General features: G+C 39.8%; 1 protein-coding gene across 4 annotated transcripts in view; it reads left to right on the top strand.

Annotated features, from left to right (window-relative positions):
* LOC106609072 (sodium/potassium/calcium exchanger 2) overlaps positions 1 to 27245 on the top strand; it is a 207476-nt gene that overhangs the window by 137952 nt on the left and 42279 nt on the right. For 3 of the 4 annotated variants that reach the window (XM_014207462.2, XM_014207458.2, XM_014207459.2), the window contains one exon: positions 12536 to 12550. The exons of the other annotated variant lie outside the window; for it this stretch is intronic. In XM_014207462.2, coding sequence (XP_014062937.1) covers positions 12536 to 12550 — 15 coding nt within the window. The remainder of the gene's footprint in view (positions 1 to 12535; positions 12551 to 27245) is intronic. 4 annotated transcript variants of the gene reach the window in all.

Genomic DNA, 27245 nt, shown 5'->3' with positions numbered 1-27245 from the left:
GTAGATACAAAAATATACACATCTATTCAATAAAAGCACTTAAATATACACAAAAATACACACAATCATACACACGAAACAATCATACACACGATACAATCATAAAAACAAATACGTTCATCAATAAAAAAACAGACGTCTGAAAAGCCCTATCGGCACCAATTCCTCCAATTTCAGAGTGTTTTGGAGATTGTTCCACATGAAAGGTGCAGAAAAATTTAAAGCAGATCTACCCAATTCAGTGGAGGTCAAAGGGATCTCCAACGTTAGCCATCCCTGAGCCTGGGTCCGGTAGCCCGTATGCCTGTACGTCAACAATGTAGTAAGGTAAGGCGAGAGTTTATGTAAGAGGGTTATATAAACAAAGAGAATGCAGTGCATTGATCTACGAGACTTCAAAGAGGTCCAACCTACTTACTGATACAAAATACAGTGATGTGTGCTGAACCTATTGCCCCTAATAAAGCTTAACCCCTGTGCGGCCTCATACGGGACGGACATCCAGCGAAAAATCATATCGCCATTAGCATAACAAAATGTAATAATGTATTTATTTATTTATTTTTTCAAATTATATCGTTTTATAGATACACCTCTCCTGAATCGAACCACGTTGTCCGATTTCAAAAAGGCTTTACAGCAAAAGCAAAACATTAGATTATGTTAGAGGAGTATATCGTAAAAGTAGCCACATAGCCATTTTCCGACCAACCACATGCATCACAAATAACAAAAAAACAGCTAAATGCAGCACTAACCTTTGACAATCTTCATCAGATGACACACCTAGGACATCATGTTACACAATACATGCATTCTTTTGTTCGATAAAGTTCATATTTATATATAAAAACAGCATTTTACATCGGTGCGTAACGTTGACTAACTATTTTCCCTCAAATGCATCCGATGAAACAGAGCTACAATTTACTAAATTACTATTCGAAAACATTTTTAAAATGTAATATTGTCATTCTAAGATTTATAGATGAATATCTCTTGAAAGCACCTGTAATACCAGATTTAAAATTAACTTTACTGGGTAATCATACTTTGCGATGAAAGGGGATGCGATACTCTGAAAAATAGGCTAACGTTACATGTCAGCGCCATCTTGGAACAATCGCATATCACATCTAGTCTTGTATACTATTGTCAATAATCCCTTACCTTTGGTTGTCTTCATCAGAAAGCATTTCCAGGAATCCCAGGTCCACAACAAATGTATTTTCGTTCGAAAAAGTTCATCCATTATGTTCCATTAGCTTGTTCTTGTTAGCGCGTCTGAAGGCTGATCCAAATCCTCCGTCGGCCACGGGACAGCCATTTCGACAAAAAGCATTTTTTTCCCATTTAGGTTCGTTCAAACATGTCAAACGTTGTATAACATAAATCTTCAGGGCCTGTTTCAACAAGAGAGCCAATAAGATTCGAGGGGGACGATTGCATTGTGTTTCAAAACGTTTCGAAAGGGGAGGGTAAGCAGGGGCGCCGGCGTCATAATGGTGATGGCCCTCTCCGTGTGACCACGTTCCACAGCGTCTCATTCATTCAATTTTAACAGTAGAAGGCTCAAACCAATTTGTGAAGACTGGGGACATCTAGTGGAAGCAATAGGAAGTGCTCAATGAACCATAGCTCACGGTGTGATTAATAGGCAACGTGATGAAGTTGAGTTCGCAATTCAGAATTCCACTTCCTGTTTCCATCTGTCTCGGGGTTTTGACTGCCATATGAGTTCTGTTATACTCACAGACACCATTCAAACAGTTTTAGAAACTTTAGGGTGTTTTCTATCCACAAGTATTAATTATATGCATATCCTAGCTTCTGAGTTTGAGTAGGAGGCCGTTTAAAATGGGCACACATTTTTTTCAAAAATCGCTTTAGCGCCCCCTATCCTAGGGGAACGCCAAGAGGTTAATGCACTATGATACACGACATCTAATGGCTTCAATACAGTTGGCAGCTGCATTCATATAGATCAGTGGTCCCCAACCTTTTCTGAGTCAAGATCACTTTGGCAGTCAAAAAGTAAGCTGAGATCTACTGCTCAGATTTTTTTTTTACATTAACCTCACACAAACAGTTTTGTAGGAATGAGGTTTGGGCAGTAGGCCTAATACATTATCACAGCATATTGGCTATATGATTGGCCTGCCAATATTGTTAATCAGACCATATTATATTTCAAAATTCGAGCTTTGATAACAAAATAGATCAGTTGGTTTAGCACTGTGGAGCATGAATTGAAATAATTTGCTTTTTTATTTTACTGGTACCTGCATCTGATGGTCAATGAGGTCAAAGCACGACGTCAGTGATCTTCAGGTCGAAAATTCAGAGCTCTAGAAAGATGGCCGATCGACCGGTTGGCAATCACTGATATAGATGATATCGCCATAGTCAATAACCAGAATAAATGTTGATTAAATTGTTTTCTTTCTGCTATCTAATGAAAGCCATGATCTGCTCCTGCATAGGAAGCCTATTTTAATTTTCAATTCCTTAACTAACTCATCAACATGTTTTTTGTAGAAAAGCCCAGATATGTATACTCAGGGACACGATCAATGAGTGCACCATTCAATGTACGTATGCATAAATAATCAGAAACATTTATATGTGATTTAGAAAATAGCATATACTTAGTTTTACATGCATTGAGAACCAGTTTCAGTTCAATAAAGGCTTTCTGCAGGGAAGTAAAGACAGATTGAAGCTCAGAAAGAGCCTGCCCAACCGTGGGGGCAATAGCATATACAACAACTGCATACAAGTGAATGGTAAAACAATTTGCAGAGAGAATAATATTGTTTATATACAGTCGTGGCCAAAAGTTTTGAGAATGATACAAATATTAATTTTCACAAAGTCTGCTGCCTCTGTATGATGGAAATTTGCATATACTCCAGAATGTTGTGAAGAGTGATCAGATGAATTGCAATTAATTGCAAAGTCCCTCTTTGCCGTGCAAATGAACTGAATCCCCAAAAACATTTCCACTGCATTTCAGCCCTGCCACAAAAGGACCAGCTGACATCATGTCAGTGATTCTCTCGTTAACACAGGTGTGAGTGTTGACGAGGACAAGGCTGGAGATCACTCTGTCATGCTGATTGAGGTCGAATAACAGACTGGAAGCTTCAAAAGGAGGGTGGTGCTTGGAATAATTGTTTTTCCTCTGTCAACCATGGTTACCTGCAAGGAAACACATGCCGTCATCATTGCTTTGCACAAAAAGGGCTTCACAGGCAAGGATATTGCTACCAGTAAGATTGCACCTAAATCAACCATTTATCGGATCATCAAGAACTTCAAGGAGAGCAGTTCAATTGTTGTGAAGAAGGCTTCAGGGCGCCCAAGAAAGTCGAGCATGCTCCAGGACCATCTCCTAAAGTTGATTCAGCTGCGGGATCGGGGCACCACCAGTACAGAGCTTGCTCAGGAATGGCAGCAGGCAGGTGTGAGTGCATCTGCACGCATAGTGAGGCGAAGACTTTTGGAGGATGGCCTGGTGTAAAGAAGGGCAGCAAAGAAGCCACTTCTCTCCAGGAAAACAATCAGACACAGACTGATATTCTGCAAAAGGTACAGGGATTGGACTGCTGAGGACTGGGGTAAAGTCATTTTCTCTAATGAATCCCCTTTCCGATTGTTTGGGGCATCCGGAATAAAGCTTGTCCAGAGAAGTCAAGGTGAGTGCTAACATCAGTCCTGTGTCCTGCCAACAGTAAAGCATCCTGAGACCATTCATGTGTGGGGTTGCTTCTCAGCCAAGGGAGTGGGCTCACTCACAATTTTGCCTAAGAACACAGCCATGAATAAAGAATGGTACCAACACATCCTCCGAGAGCAACTTCTCCCAACCATCCAGGAACAGTTTGGTGACGAACAATGCCTTTTCCAGCATGATGGAGCGCCTTGCCATTAGGCAAAAGTGATAACTAAGTGGCTCGGGGAACAAAACATCAATATTTTGGGTCCATGACCAGGAAACTCCCCAGAACTTAATCCCATTGAGAACTTGTTGTCAATCCTCAAGAGGCAGGTGGACAAACAAATTCTGACAAACTCCAAGCATTGATTATGCAAGAATGGGCTGCCATCAGTCAGGATGTGGCCCAGAAGTTAATTGACAGCATGCCAGGGCAGATTGATTCTTGAAAAAGAAGGGTCAACTCTGCAAATATTGACTCTTTGCATCAACTTCATGTAACTGTCAATAAAAGCCTTTGACACTTCTGAAATGCTTCACTATTCCATAGTAACATCTGACAAAAATATCTAAAGACACTGAAGCAGCAAACTTTGTGTAAATTAATATTTGTGTCATTCTCAAAACTTTTGGCCACAACTGTAGACATTAAATAGCACAAGGACCTAAAATCGACCTGTTGGACACCCATTGTAATGTCAAGGAAACCAGACTTAACACCATTAACAAATACGGTGCCTTCAGAAAGTATTCATACCCCTTGACTTATTTCCACATTTTGTGGTGCTACAGACTGAATTCAAAACTGATAAAAACATTTCTCGCCCATCTACACACAATACCCCATAATGAAAAGTGAAAACATGTTAATACAAATTTTTGCAAATGTTTTGAAAATAAATACAGACATTTCTTATTCACACCCCTGAGTCAATACTTTGTAGAAGCACCTTTGGCAGCGATTACAGCTGTGATTCTTTTTGGGTAAGTCTCTAAGAGCTTTGTGCAACATTTTTGCATTATTCTTTTCAAAATTCTTCAAGCTCTATACAATTGGTTGTTGATCATTGCTAGACAACGATTTTCAGGTCATGCCATAGATTTTCATGTAGATTTAAGTCAAAACTGTAACTCGGCCGTTCAAGAACATTCATTGTCATCTTGGTAAGAAACTCCAGTGTGTTATAGGTGATTGTCCTGCTGATAAAGATGAATTCATCTCCCAGTGTCTGATGGAAAGCACACTGAACCAGATTTTCCTATAGGATTTTGCCTGTGCTTAGCTCCATTCAGTTTCTTTTTTAACCTTAACTCCCCAGTCCCTGACGATTAGAAGCATACCCATAGCGTGATGCAGCCACCACTATGTTTGAACATATGGAGAGTGGTACTCATTAATGTGTAGTATTGGATTTGCCACAAACAGAACACTTTGTATTCAGGACAAAAAGTGAATTGCTTTGCCACATTTTTTTCAGTATTACTTTAGTGCCTTGTTCCAGACAGGTTGCATGTTTTGGAATATTTTTTATTCTGTACAGGCTTCCTTTTCATTCTGTCAATTTGATTAGTATTGTGGAGTAACTACAATGTTGTTGATCCATCCTCAGTTTTCTCCAATCACAGCCATTAAACTCTGTAACTGTTTTAAAGTCACCATCAACCTCATGGTGAAATCCCTGAGTGGTTTCCTTCCTCTCTGACAACTGATTAGGAAGGACGCCTCTATCTTTGTAGTGACTGCGTGCATCGATACACCATCCAAAGTGTAATTAATAACTTCACCAAGCTAAAAAGGGATATTCAATGTCTGATTTTTTTACATTTTATTTGCAAGCCCTGGTCTTTGTGGTTGAATCTGTGTTCGAAACTCACTGCTTGACTGAGGGACCTTAAAGATAATTGTATGTGTGGGGTACAAATATGAGGTAGTCATTAAAAAATCATGTTAAACTCTGTTATTGACACAGAGTGAGTCCATGCAACTTATTTTGTGACTTGTTAAGCACATTTTTACTCCTCAAGTTATTTAGGCGTTGAATACTTATTGACGTAAGGCATTACAGCTTTACATTTTTATAAATTTGTACACATTTTGAAAAACATAATTCCACCCTGATCTGTTTCACCTGTATTTGTGCTTGTCTCCACCACTCTCCAGGTGTCGCCCATCTTCCCCAGTGTATTTATACCTGTGTTCTCTGTTTGTTGCCAGTTCGTTTTGTTTCGTCAAGTCTACCAGCATTATTCCCGTGCTCCTGTTTTTCTCTAGTTCTCCCGGTTTTGACCATTCTGCTTACCCTGACCCTGAGCCTGCCTGCCGTTCTGTACCTTTCGGACTCTGCTCTGGATTTACTGACCTTTGCCTGCCTTTTACCTGTCGTTTGCGTGCCCTCCTGTTTTTGTAATAAACTTTTGTTACTTCGAAATTGTCTGTCTTCTCCTGAGCAATATTTTTAACAGCAGCAGCCAACCCATTAGGGCATTAGTGGAGGCACACTACTTGTGATAAAAACAAACAAACACGTGATTGGTAAAAAAAATGAAAGTACAAATATTTGTATTTAAAATATATACAGTGCCTTCAGAAAGTATTCACACAGCTTGACTTTTTCCACATTTTGTTGTGTTACAGCCTGAATTTAAAATGGATTCAATCGAGATTTGTTGGCACTGGCCTACACACAATACCCCATAATGTCGAAGGGGAATGATGTTTTTTATTTATTATTACAAATAAATAAAAAATTAAGAACTGAAATGTCTTGCATAAATAAGTATTCAACCCCTTGTTATGGCAAACCTAAATAAGTTCAGGAGTACAAATTTGCTTAACAAGTCACATAATAAGTTGCATAGACTCATCTTTGTACCCCACACATGCAATTATCTGTAAGGTCCCTCAGTCGAGCAGTGAATTTTAAACACAGATTCAACCACAAAGGCCAGGGATGTTTTCCAATGCTTCGCAAGGAAGGGCACCTATAATTGGTAGATGAATAAAAAAAATAAAGCAGACATTGAATATCCCTTAGAGCATGGTGAAGTTATTAATTACACTTTGTATGGTGAATTAATACACCCAGTCACTATAAAGATACAGGGGTCCTTCCCAACTCAGTTGCCAGAGAGGAAGGGTACCACTCAAGGATTTCACCATGAAGCCAATGGTGACTTTAAACCATTACAGAGTTTAATGACTGTGATAGGAGAAAATTGAGGATGGTGTGGTAGTTACTTTCTTTACTATCAAATGAGGAGAGACAAACTTATCACACAAGTCAGAGTTATACTTAAACAAAATCTTTATTCACTTATTAATAAGGGAGCAGGTCAATACAACACACACATATAAAGTGAATTGATTGAGTGCTCTGTGAAATGATGGCTGGTCGACGAATCACCCTCAGATGATTCGTTGAGAGCCCCGGTACAAAGGTCTTTTATAGCCAAGATACCCCCCTTCAGTCTACATGACAAACAACAGATGCATGGAATGGGTCACAAGGTTAGGATTTGTACGAAATATACTTATAATTCACAGTAGACGGTATCTGCTGTAAAAACGTCTCATTGTGTGGAAACCAGGGTCTGGCCCCGAGCCATCTCACCCTAGTATCTTCCAGTCAGGCACACAGACACTAATCATGCATTGGAATGCAGTCTTGTTAGGTGTATCACCAATCCACTATCAGTGTTAAATCTCCCAGAGGCCCACTTTCAGTTAATACAGACACAATGGAGTTATAAGAACCCTCTATTCTGTTGCATAAAACAACCATTTAATGCAGTAGCAGTATTATAACATCATCTTGTCATTTCTGTTCTGACAATGGATGAACAACATTGTAGTTACTCCACAATACTAATCAAATTGACAGAATGAAAAGGAAGCCTGTACAGAATAAAAAATATTCCAAAACATGCAACCTGTCTGGAACAAGGCACTAAAGTAATACTGAAAAAAATGTGGCAAAGCAATTCACTTTTTGTCCTGAATACAAAGTGTTACAGTATATTTGGGGCAAATACAACACATTACTGAGTACAACTCTGCATATTTTCAAATATAGTGGTGGCTGCTTCATGTTATTGGTATGCTTGTAATTGGTAAGGACTGGGGAGTTTTTCAGGTTAAAAAAGAAACATAATGGAGCATAGCACAGGCAAACTCCTAGAGGAAAACCTGGTTCAGTCTGCTTTCCACCAGACACTGAGAGATTAATTGACCTTTCAGCAGGACAATAACATAAACCACAAGGCCAAATCTACACTGGAGTTGCAGTGGCCGAGTTAGAGTTTTGACTTAAATCAGCTTGAAAATCTATGGCAAGACTTGAAAATGGTTGTCTAGCAATGATCAACAACCAATTTGATCGAGCTTGAAGAATATTGAAAAGAATAACATGCAAATGTTGCACAGTCCAGGTGTGGAAAGCTCTTAGAAACTTACCCAGAAAGGTGCTTCTACAAAGTATTGACTCAGGGGTGTCAATTCTTATGTAAATTACATATTTCTCTATTTCATTTTCAATACGTTTGCTAGAATTTCTAACCATATGTTTTCACTTTGTCATTATGGGGTATTGTGTGAAGATGGGTAAACATTATTTTTTTAATCCATTTTGAATTCAGGCCGTAACACAAAAAATGTGAAGACCGGCTCAAATCGGTCTGATGTTGCAAAATTTGAAATTGTGTTTTTTACATTGGATAAAAGTAGAGACTCAGAGCTACAAAATGGTATATCATACACTACAGTTGAGGAACAATGGGAAAGTAATTTTGCTTTGAAAGTTGATAAACTTGTAAACTCACTTTTGAGAAAATGGCCTTTGAATGTTTTGGTACTACTATTGGAGTGTCCTTTGTCTACACCCATTCAGCATCGTTCACACCCTCTTAATAGGGCTAGGTGTCCTGTCAGCGGGACAAATAAATAATCATAAAAATGATGGATATTAAACATCTAGGTACATACAAGTGCCTTATATCGGTTAAAAGCTTAAATTCTTGTTAATCTAACTGCATTGTTCGATTTACAATAGGCTTTACAGCGAAAGCATGCCATGCGATTGTTTGAGGACGGCGCCCCACAACATATTTTTCAACCAGCACAGGCTTCATAAAATCACAAATAGCGATTAAATAATCACTTACTTTTTGAAAATCTTCCTCCGATTTGCAATCCAAAGGGTCCCAGCTACAACATGCATGGTCGTTTTGTTAGATATAAACCGTCTTTATATCCCAAAAGTCAGTTTAGTTGGCGCCATCGATTTGAGTTCAACATGCAGACAAAGGAATCCAAAAAGCTACCGCTGAACTTTGTTAAAACAAGTTAAACTATGTTTCTATTTAATCCTCAGGTACCTTAAAATGTAATTAAACTATAATATTTAATACGGAAAGAAGTATGTTCAATAGAAAAGTAAAATTAGCAAGTGCATGTCATCTTTGTTGCGCGCCCACAGACTGATTTCCAACTCTGACTCCCTGTACCAAAACTCAAAATTCTTCCTCATTTTGGAAGAACCAAGCCTGAAACCTTGAACAAGACTGCTGACATCTAGTGGAAGCCATGGGAATTGCAATCTGGGAGCTGGAATTGCATAGGACCCATAGCTTTCCATTGTAAGAGCATGGGATCTCAACAACAACAAAAATTCTGGTTGGTTTTTCTTTGGATTTCCTCCTACCATATCAATTTTGTTATAGTCTCATACATTATTTTAACATTTCTACAAACCTCAAAGTGTTTTCTATCCAATGGTACGAATTATATGCATATCCTGGGGTCTGGACCTGAGTAACAGGCAGTTTACTTTGGGCACGTCAGTCAGGCGGAAGGCATTTCTGCTAAAGAAACGCATTTTGGTACAAAAAAAAGTTTACATTCAAACGGCTCTCCTGTGAAGTAATGACCCGCGACATACGCCTAGTTTCCTGAAACAGGTCACAAATGTGGAATAAGTCAAGGGGTATGAATACTTTCTGAAGGCACTATATATATATATATATAATCATTGATACATTGGATAATCATTGATACATTGGATAATCTAACTATGTGCAACACTGTGAGGAAGGTAGAAGACAGAACAAAGAAGTGAACTCTCAATCAACAACAGCAATCCAAGGTTTATGTACGTCATTGGGAGGCAACCCAGAGAAAAAAACATTCCGCCCACAATCTGGGCGTCAGTTCATTCTGTCGCGATCCCTTCATCCGCACAAAATAAAACATTACTCGTTGACTACAGTACTCATGTCATCTAGTTCTTAAGAAAATGATTTATATTGCTCCAAAAAATAAAGGGAACACTAAAATAACACATCCTAGATCTGAATGAATGAAATAATCTTATTAAATACTTTTTTCTTTACATAGTTGAATGTGCTGACAACAAAATCACACAAAAATAATCAATGGAAATCCAATTTATCAACCCATGGAGGTCTGGATTTGGAGTCACACTCAAAATTAAAGTGGAAAACCACACTACAGGCTGATCCAACTTTGATGTAATGTCCTTAAAACAAGTCAAAATGAGGCTCAGTAGTGTGTGTGGCCTACACGTGCCTGTATGACCTCCCTACAACACCTGGGCATGCTCCTGATGAGGTGGAGGATGGTCTCCTGAGGGATCTCCTCCCAGACTTGTACTAAAGCATCCGCCAACTCCTGGACAGTCTGTGTTGCAACGTGGCGTTGGTGGATGGAGCGAGACATGATGTCCCAGATGTGCTCAATTGGATTCAGGTCTGGGGAACGGGCGGGCCAATCCATAGCATCAATGCCTTCCTCTTGCAGGAACACACTCCAGCCACATGAGGTCTAGCATTGTCTTGCATTAGGAGGAACCCAGGGCCAACCGCACCAGCATATGGTCTCACAAGGGGTCTGAGGATCTCATCTCGGTACCTAATGGCAGTCAGGCTACCTCTGGCGAGCACATGGAGGGCTGTGCGGCCCCCCAAAGAAATGCCACCCCACACCATGACTGACCCACCGCCAAACCGGTCATGCTGGAGGATGTTGCAGGCAGCAGAACGTTCTCCAAGGCGTCTCCAGACTCTGTCACGTCTGTCACGTGCTCAGTGTGAACCTGCTTTCATCTGTGAAGAGCACAGGGCGCCAGTGGCGAATTTGCCAATCTTGGTGTTCTCTGGCAAATGCCAAACGTCCTGCACGGTGTTGGGCTGTAAGCACAACCCCCACCTGTGGATGTCGGGCCCTCATACCACCCTCATGGAGTCTGTTTCTGACCGTTTGAGCAGACACATTTGTGGCCTGCTGGAGGTCATTTTGCAGGGCTCTGGCAGTGCTCCTCCTGCTCCTCCTTGCACAAAGGCGGATGTAGCGGTCCTGCTGCTGGGTTGTTGCCCTCCTACGGCCTCCTCCACGTCTCCTGATGTACTGGCCTGTCTCCTGGTAGCGCCTCCATGCTCTGGACACTACGCTGACAGACACAGCAAAGCTTCTTGCCACAGCTCGCATTGATGTGCCATCCTGGATGAGCTGCACTACCTGAGCCACTTGTGTGGGTTGTAGACTCCGTCTCATGCTACCACTAGAGTGAAAGCACCGCCAGCATTCAAAAGTGACCAAAACATCAGCCAGGAAGCATAGGAACTGAGAAGTGGTCTGTGGTCTCCACCTGCAGAACCACTCCTTTATTGGGGGTGTCTTGCTTATTGCCTATAATTTACACCTGTTGTCTATTCCATTTGCACAACAGCATGTGAAATTTACTGTCAATCAGTGTTGCTTCCTAAGTGGACAGTTTGATTTCAGAGAAGTGTGATTGACTTGGAGTTACATTGTGTTGTTTAAGTGTTCCCTTTATTTTTTTGAGCAGTATATGTATATATATATATATATATATATATTAGATCATTCATGAATTATGTTTTAAATGATTATATTAGATTGAGTTCATTAGTCACATGCACATAAAGTGCAGGAAATATGTGCATTTTCCTGTTAAAATAAAAATATGGTTCAAAACAAGCTGTTCAGTTACTTACTACTCTGCCCCTTAGTGACTGCCAGAAACAGCAGCTCCGCCTCCACAGGCGCATTTAGGCCATGTGAACATTGCTTGGATTGTTCTGGCAGCTATTTGCTATGAGGGGGAACTGCTAGCATAAATTATAACAGCACAAAGTTAATGGACCGTCCTGGGGTGCAAAAATGTGCATTTGGTTAGGACTTCTGGGTCTGCTCTAATCTCCCTCCCACTATGACTTCTCTATCAGGTACAGATGGCGCTGAAGCAAATAGTAAATTGTAATTAACTTGTAAATAAATAATCATACCAGTCATGGGAGCCTGGGACATGATAAACCGGACATCTACATCCAACAAGAGTTGAAGGGCAGAGGGATACACTAGCTAGAACCTTCTCATCGTGGATCTGGTAGGACAAAAAAGCATGTCGGTGGCTTAATTCCCCCCCCCCCCCATGTTGTTCATCAGGTTCTACTGTAGGTGACAGGGCGACATGTTGTGTGGACTCAAACACCATAAAACCAGGTGTATCACAAATCATGATACAATTATTTAGAACAGCCTAGTATGTAGTCCAATTTTTTTTTACCACGATGCTGGATGCTCTTCTCCGTTTCATAAACAAAACAAAATCTATAAAAAATGCACCTGGGGCGAACAGTGGCACTGTTTCACCTTATGCGGATCTCAGCTTTAAGGTCCAATGTTTTATCATGTTTTATCTACTTGTACATAATCTGGTTGATCTTTTCCCTCTCCCTTTCTATCTCTCTGTATCTCTTTTTCTTCCTCTGTCTCCTCAGAATTTGCTGATTCTGGTGAGTTATTTTTCTAATTATCTTTGCCAAAATGCTGTTCATTATCATCTCCACAGCTTGGAAGCGACTTTTTGCCATACTTTCCCCTTAATTGTACCGCTCCCTGATTGCAGTTACATTGCTTTCAGAAAGCATAAACACCCCTTGACTTATTCCACATTTTGTTGTGTTACAGCTTGAATTAAAATGCATAACATTTTGTTTATTTGTCACTGGGCTACACACAATACCCCATCATGTCAAAGTGGAATTATGTTTTTTCAAAATTTTTACCAATTATCTGTAAGGTCCCTCAGTCGAGCAGTGAATTTCAAACATAGATTCAACTACAAAGACCAGGGAGGTTTTCCAATGCCTTGCAAAGAAGGGCACCTATTGGTAGATACGTATATACAGTACCAGTCAAAAGTTTAGATACACATACTCATTAATTTCCAAGAGAGTGCAAAGCTGTCATCAAGGCAAAGGGTAGCTACTTTGAAGCATCTCAAATATAAAATATATTTTAATTTGTTTAACACACTTTTTTGGTTACTACATGATTCCATATGTGTTATTTCATAGTTGTGATATCTTCACTATTATTCTACAATGTAGAAAATAGTAAAAATAAAGAAAAACCCTGGAATGAGTAGGTGTCCAAACTTTTGACTGGTACTGTATATATATTTTTAAACATACATTGAATATCCCTTTGAGCATGGTGAATTTATTAATTACACTATGGATGGTGTATCAATACACCCAGTCACTACAAAGATACAGGCGTCCTTGCTAATTCAGTTGCCGAAGAGGAAGGAAACCACTCAGGGATCTCACCATGAGGCCAATGGTGAGTTTAATGGCTGTGATAGGAGAAAACTGAGGATGGATCAACAACATTGTAGTTACTCCACAATATCAACCTAATTGATAGATGAAAAGAAGGAAGCCTGTACAGAATAAAAATATTCCAAAACATGCATCCTGTTGTAACCATGCACTAAAGTAATACTGCAAAAAAATGTGGCAAAGTAATTAACTTTTTGTCCTGAATACAAAGTGTTATATTTGGAGCAAATCCAATACAACACATTACTGAGTACCACTCTGCATATTTTCAAGCATCATGTTATGGGTATGCTTGTAATCATTAAGGACTGGAGAGTTTTTCAGGATAAAAAATACAGAATGGAGCTAAGCACAGGCAAAATCCAAGACAAAAACCTGGTTCAGTCTGCTTTCCACCAGGCACTGGGAGATTAATTCACTTTTCATAACCTAAAACACAAAGCCAAAGATACACTGGAGTTGCTTACCGAGAAGACAGTGAATGTTCCTGAGTTGCCTAGTTACAGTTTTGACTTAAATGTACTGTGGCAAGACCTAAAAATGGTTATCTAGCAATGATCAACAACCAATTTGACAGAGCTTGAATAATTTTTTACAGAATAATGGTCAAATGATGCACAATCCAGGTGTGTAAAGCTCTTAGAGACTTACCCAGAAAGACTCACAGCTGTAATCGCTGCCAAATGTGCTTCTACAAAGTATTGACTCAAGGGTGTGAATACTTATGTGAATGAGATATTTTTGTATTTCATTTTCAATAAATGTGCAAAAATGTGCAAAAACATGTTTTTACTTTGTCATTATGGGGTACTGTGTGATAATTAAAAAAATATTTAATCCATTTTGAATTCAGGCCGACACAACAAAATGTGGAATATTTTCTGAAGGCACTGTACAGGTATGTCAATGAATGTGCAAACATAAGTTTCTATGCAGACATATTTTTACTATTTTATGTGAATGTATACCTCTGTAACCATTTTGGTTTTCTCCATTATCCTTTCCATCTCCCCTCTTTTTTACCCCTTGTAAGCTAACCATTGTAACAATACATATTATATTAACTATCTTGGATGCATGGGGCAGGGAGATACATTGGGGCCAAACACTGAAAGAGCTGAGTACATGTTTATGTCATGACTGTCTAGGACCAGTGGAGAGGTGGAATCAGGAGCAGGAGACAGAGGGCCAGAGCAACTGTGTTTTAATAATATTAGTAACACGCAATAGCCGTAGGGCACCAGGCGCGTGGCGAAGTCTGCCAGGGGAAAAACACCTTCCCAAAATAAGCGCACTGGAAACAAAAAGCGCACAGGGCGCAGCCCGGCAATAATAATCGACAATAACAATTTACAATCCCAACTGTCCTGAGTGGACAATAAACAATCCCGCACGAGAACCCCAACTGAAAATACACACTAAATAACCCCCCACTAATGACAAACACAAAACAGGTGCGAGATAGACAGACAGACAAAACCAAAAGACACAGAAACAACGATCGGTGGCAGCTAATAGGCCGGCGACGACGACCGCCGAGCGCCGCCCGACCGAGGAGGGGCGCCACCTTCGTTAGATACTGTGACAGTTTAGTTCTTTGACACACATAAAAAAACATGGAAGACACAGGACCAACGATCGACCGAAAACAGTCCGACAGGGTTGGGGAGTAACTGATTTCATACAATCAGTTACATGTAATCTTTTTTTATTTTATTTTTTGTAATCCCTTACATAACGTAAGCAAAAATATGAAAATCAGATTACAAATACTTTTTAAAAACTTTACATTAAAAAAGGATGTTTGAGAAAAAATACATTGTGACACATATCTGTTTCTCAATTGACATTAAATTCAGCATTGAAAAAAGGTGCAAGTTTAAGTTTGTTCCACCTGAGGGAGTGTGACGACAAGTCAGAATCCACTATGATGACACACCAAATTCGTTTCATGGACCCTTTTTGTCTTCTTCTAATGGCTCTTAAACCTGTTGGGGCTAGGGGGCAGTATTTGCACGACCGGATAAAAAACGTACCCGATTTAAACTGGTTACTACTCTTGCCCAGAAACGAGAATATGCATATAATTAGTAGATTTGGATATAAAACACTCTAAAGTTTCTAAGACTGTTTGAATGGTGTCTGTGAGTATAACAGAACTCTTATGGTAGGCCAAAACCTGAGAAGATTCCATACAGGAAGTGCCCTGTCTGACAATTTGTTGTCTTTCTGTTGCATCTCTATCGAAAATACAGCATCTGTGCTGTAACGTGACACTTTCTAAGGCTCCCATTGGCTCTCTAAAGCCGACAGAAAGTGGAATGGGGTGTCTGCTGTCTCTGGGCAAAGTACAACAGCTCTGTTTGTGAGTGGTCAGCCTGGGGACAGTGAGACTGAGATGCGCTTTCACGAGAATTCTATTTTTTTTTCTTTCAGCCTTTGAATGAATACAACGTTGCCCGGTTGGAATATTATCGCTATTTTACAAGAAAAATAGGATAAAAATAGATTTTAAACAGTGTTTGACTTGCTTCTAAGTACGGTAATGGAATATTTGAAGAAAAAAATTGTCACGAAATGCACTCGCGCGTCACCCTTCGGATAGTGACCTGAACGCACGAACAAAACAGAGCTATTTGAATATAACTGTGGATTATTTGGAACCAAAACAACATTTGTTGTTGAAGTAGAAGTCCTGGGAGTGCATTCTGACGAAGAACAGCAAAGGTAATCCAATTTTTCTAATAGTAATTCTGAGTTTAGTGAGTCCCAAACTTAGTGGATGTCAAAATAGCTAGCCGTGATGGTCGAGCTAAGTACTCAGAATGTTGCAAAATGTGCTTTCGCCGAAAAGCTATTTTAAAATCTGACACCGCGATTACATAAAGGAGTTCTGTATCTATAATTCTTAAAATAATTGTTATGTATTTTGTGAACGTTTATCATGAGTCATTTAGTAAATTCACTGGAAGTTTTCGGTGGGTATACTAGTTCTGAACATCACATGCTAATGTAAAAAGCTGGTTTTTGATATAAATATGAACTTGATTGAACAAAACATGCTTGTATTGTATAACATAATGTCCTAGGAGTGTCATCTGATGAAGATCATCAAAGGTTAGTGCTGCATTTAGCTGTGGTTTTGGTTTTTGTGACATATATGCTTGCTTTGAAAATGGCTGTGTGATTATTTTTGGCAGGGTACTCTCCTGACATATTCTAATGTTTTGCTTTCGCTGTAAAGCCTTTTTGAAATCAGACAATGTGGTTAGATTAACGAGAGTCTTGTCTTTAAAATGGTGTAAAACAGTCATATGTTTGAGAAATTGAGGTGACAGCATTTTCTTTAGGTATTTGTATTTCGCGCCACGCGATTCCACTGGCTGTTGACTAGGGTGGGACGCAAGCTTCCCACCTAGCCCAGGGAAGTTAAGGGGAAAGTGAACAAAAATGTACTAAAAGTCAACAGATTACATTACTGAGTTTGGGTAATCCAAAAGTAACGTTACTGATTACAATTTTGGACAGGTAACTAGTCACTCTAACAGATTACATTTAAAAGGTAACCTACCCAACCCTGGTGGCCGACCATTACCCACTGTATCTGTGGTCTGTTTGCACAGTTTCTTTCCACTTTGATTCCTTAACCCTAGAATCTTCAAGTAACTGCCAAAATAATGGAAACACTTGAATAAATAACAGATACATTAGTATATTGAAAGAAGGTGCTTCCACACAGGTGTGGTACCTGAGTTAATTAAGCAATTTATCCCATTATGCATTGTATTGAAATGCTTGTCAGGCCATTATTTTGGTTACCATGGCTATGTCCTATAGTATGACAATTCCACCATCCACAGGGCGTGAGTGATCACAATGGTTTGATGAGCATGAAAATTATGTAAACCATATTCCATGGCCATCTCAGTCACCAGAACTCAACTGAATTGAACACTTTTATGGGAGATTCTGGAGTGGCACCTGAGACAACTTTTTCACCACCATTAACAAAACACCAAATTATGACATTTCTCATAGGAGAATAGTGTCGCATCCCTCTAATAGAATTCCAGACTTGTACAATCTATGCCAAGTTGCATTGAAGCTGTTCTGGCTCGTAGTGGCCCAACACCCTATTCAGTCACTTTATGTTGGCGTTTACTTTTTCCAAACTCTAAATACAAAACTCTAAACTGATAACACTTGTAATGCCCCCTATCTTATGCTTATAACCTTTGATTGTGCATTGGAGTTGAACACATCTTTCACCCCTGAGTTATTCATGCAAAATCTACGTTTTCTGTGAAATACCATGAGAACATTTAATTTATCCACCAATACATCCGATAATGATTGGCTCACCACTTAGTCATTTTAACTACCATTTAATTTTTTTATCAATCACTTTACTGCTATTTTCACAAGTATGTGGTGATTTTTCAAAACTCTTAGTACAAAAAAACTCAAACTGGTAACACTTGTATTCCAAACCTATAATTGTGCGTTCATTTTGTTTGGAGACATGTTTCAGCACACAACCATTGATCCAAAATTAAAGATTACTGTGAAATACCATGACAACATTGATTTAATCATCAAAACAATATATTCTCAATTTAGTCGTTTTAACAACCAATTAATCCAATATTTAAAAAAAGTAAGATACTTGTTTCAAAATTGCCCTTTGAATGTTATATGCTATAGTACTGTAATTTACAGAACATTCGTTTTTTTCACATTAGGTAATATACTTTCACTGAAAATCATATTTCCATCCCATGTATTATCAATGGTGTAATCATTGAAAACATCTTTCCCAATCATTGATGCAAAAAATAAATGTATTGTTCAGATATAATCATAAAATGAGTGTACTGTAATCAAATTTAACAAATTTAATGAATTAAGGAAACATAACATTTAGTAGGCACTAGTTTGTATATCAAGCCTGCATTTGGCTATAGGTTCTCATCGACATTGCAGTAAATGTCCTCATTGTTCATTCACCTGGGGAAAAACCTTTTGGCATGGCAAATCCAAGCCTGATATGCTGTAGGTCTGGATTGATGCCATTGCATTCCTCATCCATGGCCTGGAGGAGGGTGGCACACTCATTGGGGTGGCGATCATACACCTTCCACCTGTATTGTAATCATGTATTGTATTTTACAGTATTGTACTTACACATTGTAGCTGTCCTGTGAGGCTCTGTTAGTAAGAGCATGGCACAAGCAACAATAGAGTTGTGGGTTCTATTCACACTTGTCACTTTGGATAAAAATGCCTGCTATGTAAATGACATATATTACCGTTTTACAGTACTGTTTTGGCCAATCAAATTTTTGTAAAGCCGTGTGAAACTATTCCATCAAAAAGACCTCAGCAATATCATTTTGGATATATATTTACTGTATAGTGGATGCATTACATACAGTACACGCCATCATAATAGTACATTACAATATACATTATACATACTTTATATGTGTCATAGTCCGTGTATGTAGGTGGCAGGGAAGTTAGGCGCAGGAGAAAACAGAGTGGCTAAAAAATGGAGTATTTATTTCCAAAACTAACTCCAAAACCCACGTAGAAAAATCATCTGGGTAAACAATAACCCATCGCACACCGATACATAAACAACACGTACATAACATAACAAACAATCACTGACAGAGAAAAGAGGGGAAGCAGAGGGTTAAATACACAACATATAATTACTGGGATATGAAACAGGTGCGTAAAGAGACCAGACAAAACCAATGGAAAATGAAAAACTGATCAATGGTGGCTAGAAGACCGGTGATGTCGATTGCCGAACACCACCCGAACAAGGAGGGGCATCAACTTCGGTAGAAGTCGTGACAATATGTTTATACTTTACAAACATACATTTTCATTATGTAATTCTCAAAATCTGTTGTAGACAAACCAGTTTAAAATCTATAGGTTTACCAAACGGTTAAGTGATTATCAATTAAGAGTAGTCAGATTAAGTAATAGTAAAATGTATTTTAACAAATGAGAAGACAATCATGTCAAAAGTAAATGTGAGCATTGCATTGTGAAAAGCAATTACTTTATATGAACATGTATTGCAATGTGAAACGTAGTTCTAGATTAAAGGGTCATTCCACGAAATGGGTGCCTTTTGCGTCCCTTTGATATGTCAGTAGAAATTGTGCATCAATATTGAATTTTAAAAGCCTGTTATGTTAAATGAAGTGCCCTTTAATATAGACCACATGGGCTGTGTTTACACAGGCAGTCCAATTCTGATATTTTTCCACTTATTTGTCTTTTGACCAATCACATCAGATCTTTTCACACCAGATCTTTTTCAGAGCTGATCTGATTGGTCAAAAGACCAATTTGTGAAAAAAATATCAGAATTGGGCTGCCTGTCTAAGTCCAGCCATGGATAATTCAATAAATCCGATGTTTTATATGAATGAAGACTTGCTATAGTGCCAAAATTCATCATGTCCTTCCGTCAACCCTGTATCCCCTCTAAGAAGATTGTTTAACCCACTTAACCCCAAAATGTCAATATAAAGCCCTAGTTAATTTGTTGCGTTGAAAGTTATTTCTGAAGATTATTGTTATCATTTTAAGGTTACGTGAACTGAATTCTCGTTTTAATATGGTGAAACTATTACTTTTTAAATATTGTTCTCAAAAGAAACATGGACATCTACAAGTGAAATCATAGTGCAAGTGAGCTGATCCTACTCTTTTTGTAAATTTTCTGGTGTTTTGTGGTGGAAAACTGAGCAGGTTGAGCGTAACACATCAACCCTGTTACCGATAGATTGACAGCCTAGACATGTTTTAACAATAAAAATAAATGTGAAGCTTGCATTTAATTGCCACTCCCTGTTGCACACAACAATCTTCCATTCCCATGTCACAAGGGGACTTATGGCTGATTTATGATTACATCGTCAACAATGTTATGGTCAACCCTGTTACTTTATTTGCCACTTAATATGCACTAGTATTTTTTTATTTAACCTCTTGAGATGGGAAAACTTGTTTTTTATATAGTTGAAAATGTGCTCTTTGTGAGAGAATGTTATAATTAAGTGAAAACAAAACTTTTTTTTTTACGAAGTTACACTTCTCAAAAGCTACCGAATTGGTGGAATGACCCTAAACTTTTCTTAAGTTTAGTGAAAAAGTGATTTTGTGTGTTTGTAGTTTATAAACAACCGTGTTTTTGATGATCTGTTTTGAGTTTTGTACTAAGCATTGTGGAAATTTATCACGTGAAAATTACATCAAAGCAATTGAAAAAACCAAGATACAAATTTCAAACTGTTCTTTTTGAAATGCTGAATAGACAGATAGTAGATGATAAATATAATTTTCCATACAGTATTTGATGACATTTGGCTATAATTTATAAAATAATTTGTCTCAAATGGAAAATCTAATCAAATGTCACATGTTTCATAAACAATAGGACTGGACTAACAGTGAAATGCTTACTTACGGGCAATTCCCAACAATGCAGAGTGAAGGAAAATAGAGAAATAATATAAAAGTAAAACACATAATAATAAATAATGATAGGTACACAATGAGTAACGATAACTTGACTATATACAAGGGGTACCAGTACCGAGTCGATATGACTATATTCCCAACAATGCAGAGTGAAGGAAATTAGAGAAATAATAGAAAAGTAAAACACATAATAATAAATAATGATAGATACACAATGAGTAACGATAACTTGACTATATACAAGGGGTACCAGTACCGAGTCGATGTGCAGGGGTACGAGGTAATTGTGATAGATATGTACAGTCGTGGCCAAAAGTTTTGAGAATGACACAAATATAAATTTTCACAAAGTTTGCTGCTTCAGTGTCTTTAGATATTTTTGTCAGATGTTACTATGGAATACTGAAGTATAATTACAAGCATTTCATAAGTGTCAAAGGCTTTTATTGACAATTACATTAGGTTGATGCAAAGAGTCAATATTTGCAGTGTTGACCCTTCTTTTTCAAGACCTCTGCAATCCGCCCTGGCATGCTGTCAATTAACTTCTGGGCCACATCCTGACTGACGGCAGCCCATTCTTGCATAATCAATGCTTGGAGTTTGTCAGAATTTGTGGGTTTTTGTTTGTCCACCCGCCTCTTGAGGATTGACCACAAGTTCTCAATGGGATTAAGGTCTGGGGAGTTTCCTGGCCATGGACCCAAAATATCGATGTTTTGTTCCCCAAGCCACTTAGTTATCACTTTTGCCTTATGGCAAGGTGCTCCATCATGCTGGAAATGGCATTGTTTGTCACCAAACTGTTCCTGGATGGTTGGGAGAAGTTGCTCTCGGAGGATGTGTTGGTACCATTCTTTATTCATGGCTGTGTTCTTAGGCAAATTGTCAGTGAGCCTACTCCCTTGGCTGAGAAGCAACCCCACAAATGAATGGTCTCAGGATGCTTTACTGTTGGCAGGACACATGACTGATGGTAGTGCTCACCTTGTCTTCTCTGGACAAGCTTATTTCCGGATGCCCCAAACAATCGAAAAGGGGATTCATCAGAGAAAATCACTTTCCAGTCCTCAGCAGTCCAATCCCTGTACCTATCAGTCTGTCCCTGATGTTTTTCCTGGAGAGAAGTGGCTTCTTTGCTGCCCTTCTTGACACCAGGCCATACTCCAAAAGTCTTTGCCTCACTGTGCATGAAGATGCACTCACACCTGCCTGCTGCCATTCCTGAGCAAGCTCTGTACTGGTGGTCCCCCGATCCCGCCGCTGACTCAAATTTAGGAGACGGTCCTGGCGCTTGCAGGACTTTCTTGGGCGCCCTGAAGCCTTCTTCACAACAATTGAACTGCTCTCCTTGAAGTTCTTGAAGATCTGATAAATGGTTGATTTAGGTGCAATCTTACTGGCAGCAATATCCTTGCCTGTGAAGCCCTTTTTGTGCAAAGCAATGATGACGGCACATGTTTCCTTTCAGGTAACCATGGTTGACAGAGGAAGAACAATGATTCCAAGCACCACCCTCCTTTTGAAGCTTCCAGTCTGTTATTCGAACTCCATCAGCATGACAGAGTGATCTCCAGCCTTGTCCTCGTCAACACTGTGTTAACAAGAGAATCACTGACATGATGTCAGCTGGTCCTTTTGTGGCAGGGCTGAAATGCAGTGGAAATGATTTTTTGGGATTCAGTTCATTTGCATGGCAAAGAGGGATTTTGCAATTAATTGCAATTCATCTGATCACTCTTCACAACATTCTGGAGTTTATGCAAATTGCCATCAAACAAACTGAGGCAGCAGACTTTGTGAAAATTAATATTTGTGTCATTCTCAAAACTTTTGGCCATGACTGTACATATAACTAGGAATAAAGTTACAGATAGTAAACAGTAGCAGCAGCGTATGTAACGAGTCAAAAAAGTTACTGCAAAAAGGGTCAATGCAGATAGTCCTATTTGGTTAACTATTTAATTAACTATGTAGCAGACATATGTTTTGGGAGTAGAATCTGTTCAGGGTCCTGTTGGTTCCAGAATTGGTGCATCAATACCACTTGCTGTGCCGTAGCAGAGACAACAGTCTTCACTTGGGTGGATGGAGTCTTTGACAATATTTAGGGCCGTCCTCTGACATCGCCTGGTATAGAGGTCCTGGATGGTAGGGTAGGAGCTTGCCCCTCTGTTTCCTGTAGTCCACGATCAGCTCCTTTGTCTTGCTGACGTTGAAGGAAAGATTGTTGTCCTGGCACCACACTGCAAGGTCTCTGACCTCCTCCCTATAGGCTGTCTCATCGTTGTTGGTGATCAGGCCTACCTACCACCGACGTCTTGTCGGCAAACTTAATGATAGTGTTGGAGCTTTAGATCAGTGCAGATGTTGCTTGTAATCCATGGCTTCTGGTTGGGTTATGTAGAGTTGAAGTTGGAAGTCTACATACACTTAGGATTGAGTCATTAAAACTCATTTTTCAACCACTCCACAAATTTCTTGTTAACAAACTATTCATTTTGCTACTTTGTGCATGAAACAAGTAATTTTTCCAACAATTGTTTACAGACAGATTATTTCACTTATGATTCACTGTATCACAATTCCAGTGGGTCACGTAAGCTTCCGACTTCAACTGTACGTACGGTCACTATGGGGATGATGTCATAAATGCACTTATTAATGAAGCTGATGTGGTGTGGAGTAAAGGTGATCTAGAGTTTGTTTGCCTCAAGTTGCACAGGTGACATGCTGGTATCAATTAGGTCAAACGGATTTCAGTTTTCCTGCATTAAAATCACCGGCCACTAGGAGTGCCATCTGTGGATGAGCATTTTCTTGTTTGCTTTTGGCCCTTTACAGCTCTTCGGTTTGTGGTGGTAAATAGACAGCTGCGAAAAATATAGATACAAATGATCTTGGTAAATAGTATGGTGTACACTTTATCATGAGGTATTCTAACTCAGGCGAGTAGAACCTTGATACTGCCTTAATAATAAAATTTGCTCACCAGCTGTTAACAAAGTGACACACACCACCCCCTTGAGATTACCCGATGCTGCTGTTCTGTCCTGCCGATGCATAGAAAAATCTGCTTATATTATCCATGTCCTTGTTCAGTCAAGTTTCATAGAAACATAGGATAATACAGTTCTTCAGTTCCCATTGACAGGATAGTCTTGAATGGAGCTTGTCCAGTTTGTTCTCCAGTGATTGTACATTCGCCAATAGAACAGAGTGTAGAGGCGGTTTATTTACTTGCCGCCACAATTTCATCAGGGTGTCCCGACGGCGGCCTCTATATCGCCGTCTCGTTCTCTTCTGAGTGTCGGGGAAATAGGTCTGGTCCGGGGTGAGCAGTAGCCTGCGCCGCCGACCCGTTGATGTCTAAATCTTAATCTAAATAAAGGTTAGTGATCGCTGTTCTGATGTCCAGAAGCTCTTTTCAGTCAGGTTTCATAGGAAACATTATGCACAAAAACGTTTAGATCAGTGGTAGCCCAGCGGATAAGAGGTTGGGCCAGTAACCGAAAGGTAGTAAATAGGGTGACTCTTTCCTATGGTCCTTCATCTTACTGAAGCACACTGGCTGATGGAGAATGAGGATGATGTAGTATTTACAGACAGATCCATATATTATTTAAAATAGGCTAAATAAAGGTTAACAGAAAAATACAAGATTGTTTTGACCTTACAATATAAATTGATGTCAATTGATGATGTAATATAGAATTTTACAGTGTTCAGCATTTATCAAAATATACTGCTCAAAAAAATAAAGGGAACACTTAACCTGTTATGGCTAGGGGGCAGTATTTTCACGGCCGGATAAAAAACGTACCCAATTTAATCTGATTATTACTCCTGCCCAGAAACTAGAATATGCATATAATTATTAGCTTTGGATAGAAAACACTCTAAAGTTTCTAAAACTGTTTGAATGGTGTCTGTGAGTATAACAGAACTCATTTGGCAGGCCAAAACCTGAGAAGATTCCATGCAGGAAGTGCCCTGTCTGACAATTTCTTGCCCTTCTTGATTATCTCTATCCAATACAGGGGATCTCTGCTGTTACGTGACACTTCCTACGGCTCCCATGGGCTCTCAGAAGGTGTCAAAAAGCTGAATCGTGGCTTTGCAGGCTCTGGCTGAAAAAAAGTAGCGCGTTTGGATAGTGGCTGGTTACAGTACTGTGAGACTCAGGCTCGTGCCCGAGTTGACCCCATGCTTTATTTTCTTTCGTCTTTTTACCTAAACGCAGATTCCCGGTCGCAATATTATCGCTTTTTTACGAGAAAAATGGCATAAAAATTGATTTTAAACAGCGGTTGACATGCTTCGAAGTACGGTAATGGAATATTTAGAAATCTTTTGTCACGAAATGCGCCATGCTCGTGACCCTTATTTACACTTCGGATAGTGTCTTGAACGCACGAACAAAACACCGCTATTTGGATATAACAATGGATTATTTTGAACCAAACCAACATTTGTTATTGAAGTAGCAGTCCTGGGAGTGCATTCTGATGAAGAACACCAAAGGTAATCAAACTTTTCTAATAGTAAATCGGAGTTGGTCAGGGCTAAACTTGGTGGGTGTCTAAATAGCTAGCCGTGATGGCTGGGCTATCTACTCAGAATATTGCAAAATGTGCTTTCACCGAAAAGCTATTTTAAAAGACACCTCGATTGCACAAAGGAGTTCTGTATCTATAATTCTTAAAATAATTGTTATGTTTTCTGTGAACGTTTATCGTGAGTAATTTAGTAAATTCACCGGAGGTTTGCGGGGGGTATGCTAGTTCTGAACGTCACATGCTAATGTAAAAAGCTGGTTTATGATATAAATATGAACTTGATTGAACAAAACATGCATGTATTGTATAACATAATGTCCTAGGAGTGTCATCTGATGAAGATCATCAAAGGTTAGTGCTGCATTTAGCTGTGTTTTGGGTTTTTGTGACATATATGCTTGCTTTGAAAATGGCTGTGTGAATATTTTTTGCTGGGTACTTTTTTGCTGGTGGCTCAGGTAGTGCAGCTCATCCAGGATGGCACATCAATGCGAGCTGTGGCAAGAAGGTTTGCTGTGTCTGTCAGCGTAGTGTCCAGAGCATGGAGGCGCTACCAGGAGACAGGCCAGTACATCAGGAGACGTGGAGGAGGCCGTAGGAGGGCAACAACCCAGCAGCAGAACTGCTACCTCCGCCTTTGTGCAAGGAGGAGCAGGAGGAGCACTGCCAGAGCCCTGCAAAATGACCTCCAGCAGGCCACAAATGTGCATGTGTCTGCTCAAACGGTCAGAAACAGACTCCATGAGGGTGGTATGAGGGCCCGTCATCCACAGTTGGGGGTTGTGCTTACAGCCCAACACCGTGCAGGACGTTTGGCATTTGCCAGAGAACACCAAGATTGGCATATTCGCCACTGGCGCCCTGTGCTCTTCACAGATGAAAGCAGGTTCACACTGAGCACATGTGACAGAGTCTGGAGACGCCGTGGCGAACGTTCTGCTGCCTGCAACATCCTCCAGCATGACCGGTTCGGCGGTGGGTCAGTCATGGTGTGGGGTGGCATTTCTTTGGGGGGGCCGCACAGCCCTCCATGTGCTCGCCAGAGGTAGCCTGACTGCCATTATGTACCGAGATGAGATCCTCAGACCCCTTGTGAGACCATATGCTGGTGCGGTTGGCCCTGGGTTCCTCCTAATGCAAGACAATGCTAGACCTCATGTGGCTGGAGTGTGTCAGCAGTTCCTGCAAGAGGAAGGCATTGATGCTATGGACTGGCCCGCCCGTTCCCCAGACCTGAATCCAATTGAGCACATCTGGGACAAGTCTCGCTCCATCCACCAATGCCACATTGCACCACAGATTGTCCAGGAGTTGGCGGATGCTTTAGTCCAGGTCTGGGAGGAGATCCCTCAGGAGACCATCCGCTACCTCATCAGGAGCATGCCAAGGCGTTGTAGGGAGGTCATACAGGCACGTGGAGGCCACACACACTACTGAGCCTCATTTTGATTTGTTGTAACCTCTCTGGGCTAGGCGGGACGAATTCGTCCCACCTAAGCAACAGCCAGTTGAATCCCGTGGCGCGATTTTCAAATACCTTATAAATGCTATTACTTCAATTTCTCAAACATATGACTATTTTACAGCATTTTAAAGACAAGACTCTCGTTAACCTCTATGGGCTAGGTGGGACGCAAGCGTCCCACCCGTGGTGCACTCCATCAACAGCAGGTGCATTTCAAGAGCGGCAAATTTGAATCCAAATAAATGTCAAAATTCAAATTTTTCAAACATACAACTATTTTACACCCTTTGAAAGATAAACATCTCCTTAATCTAACCACGTTTTACGATTT

The sequence above is a fragment of the Salmo salar genome, chromosome ssa07 (genome assembly GCF_905237065.1).
Source record: "Salmo salar chromosome ssa07, Ssal_v3.1, whole genome shotgun sequence".
Lineage (NCBI taxonomy): Eukaryota > Metazoa > Chordata > Actinopteri > Salmoniformes > Salmonidae > Salmo > Salmo salar.
This window is presented reverse-complemented; position numbering and strand designations above follow the sequence as displayed.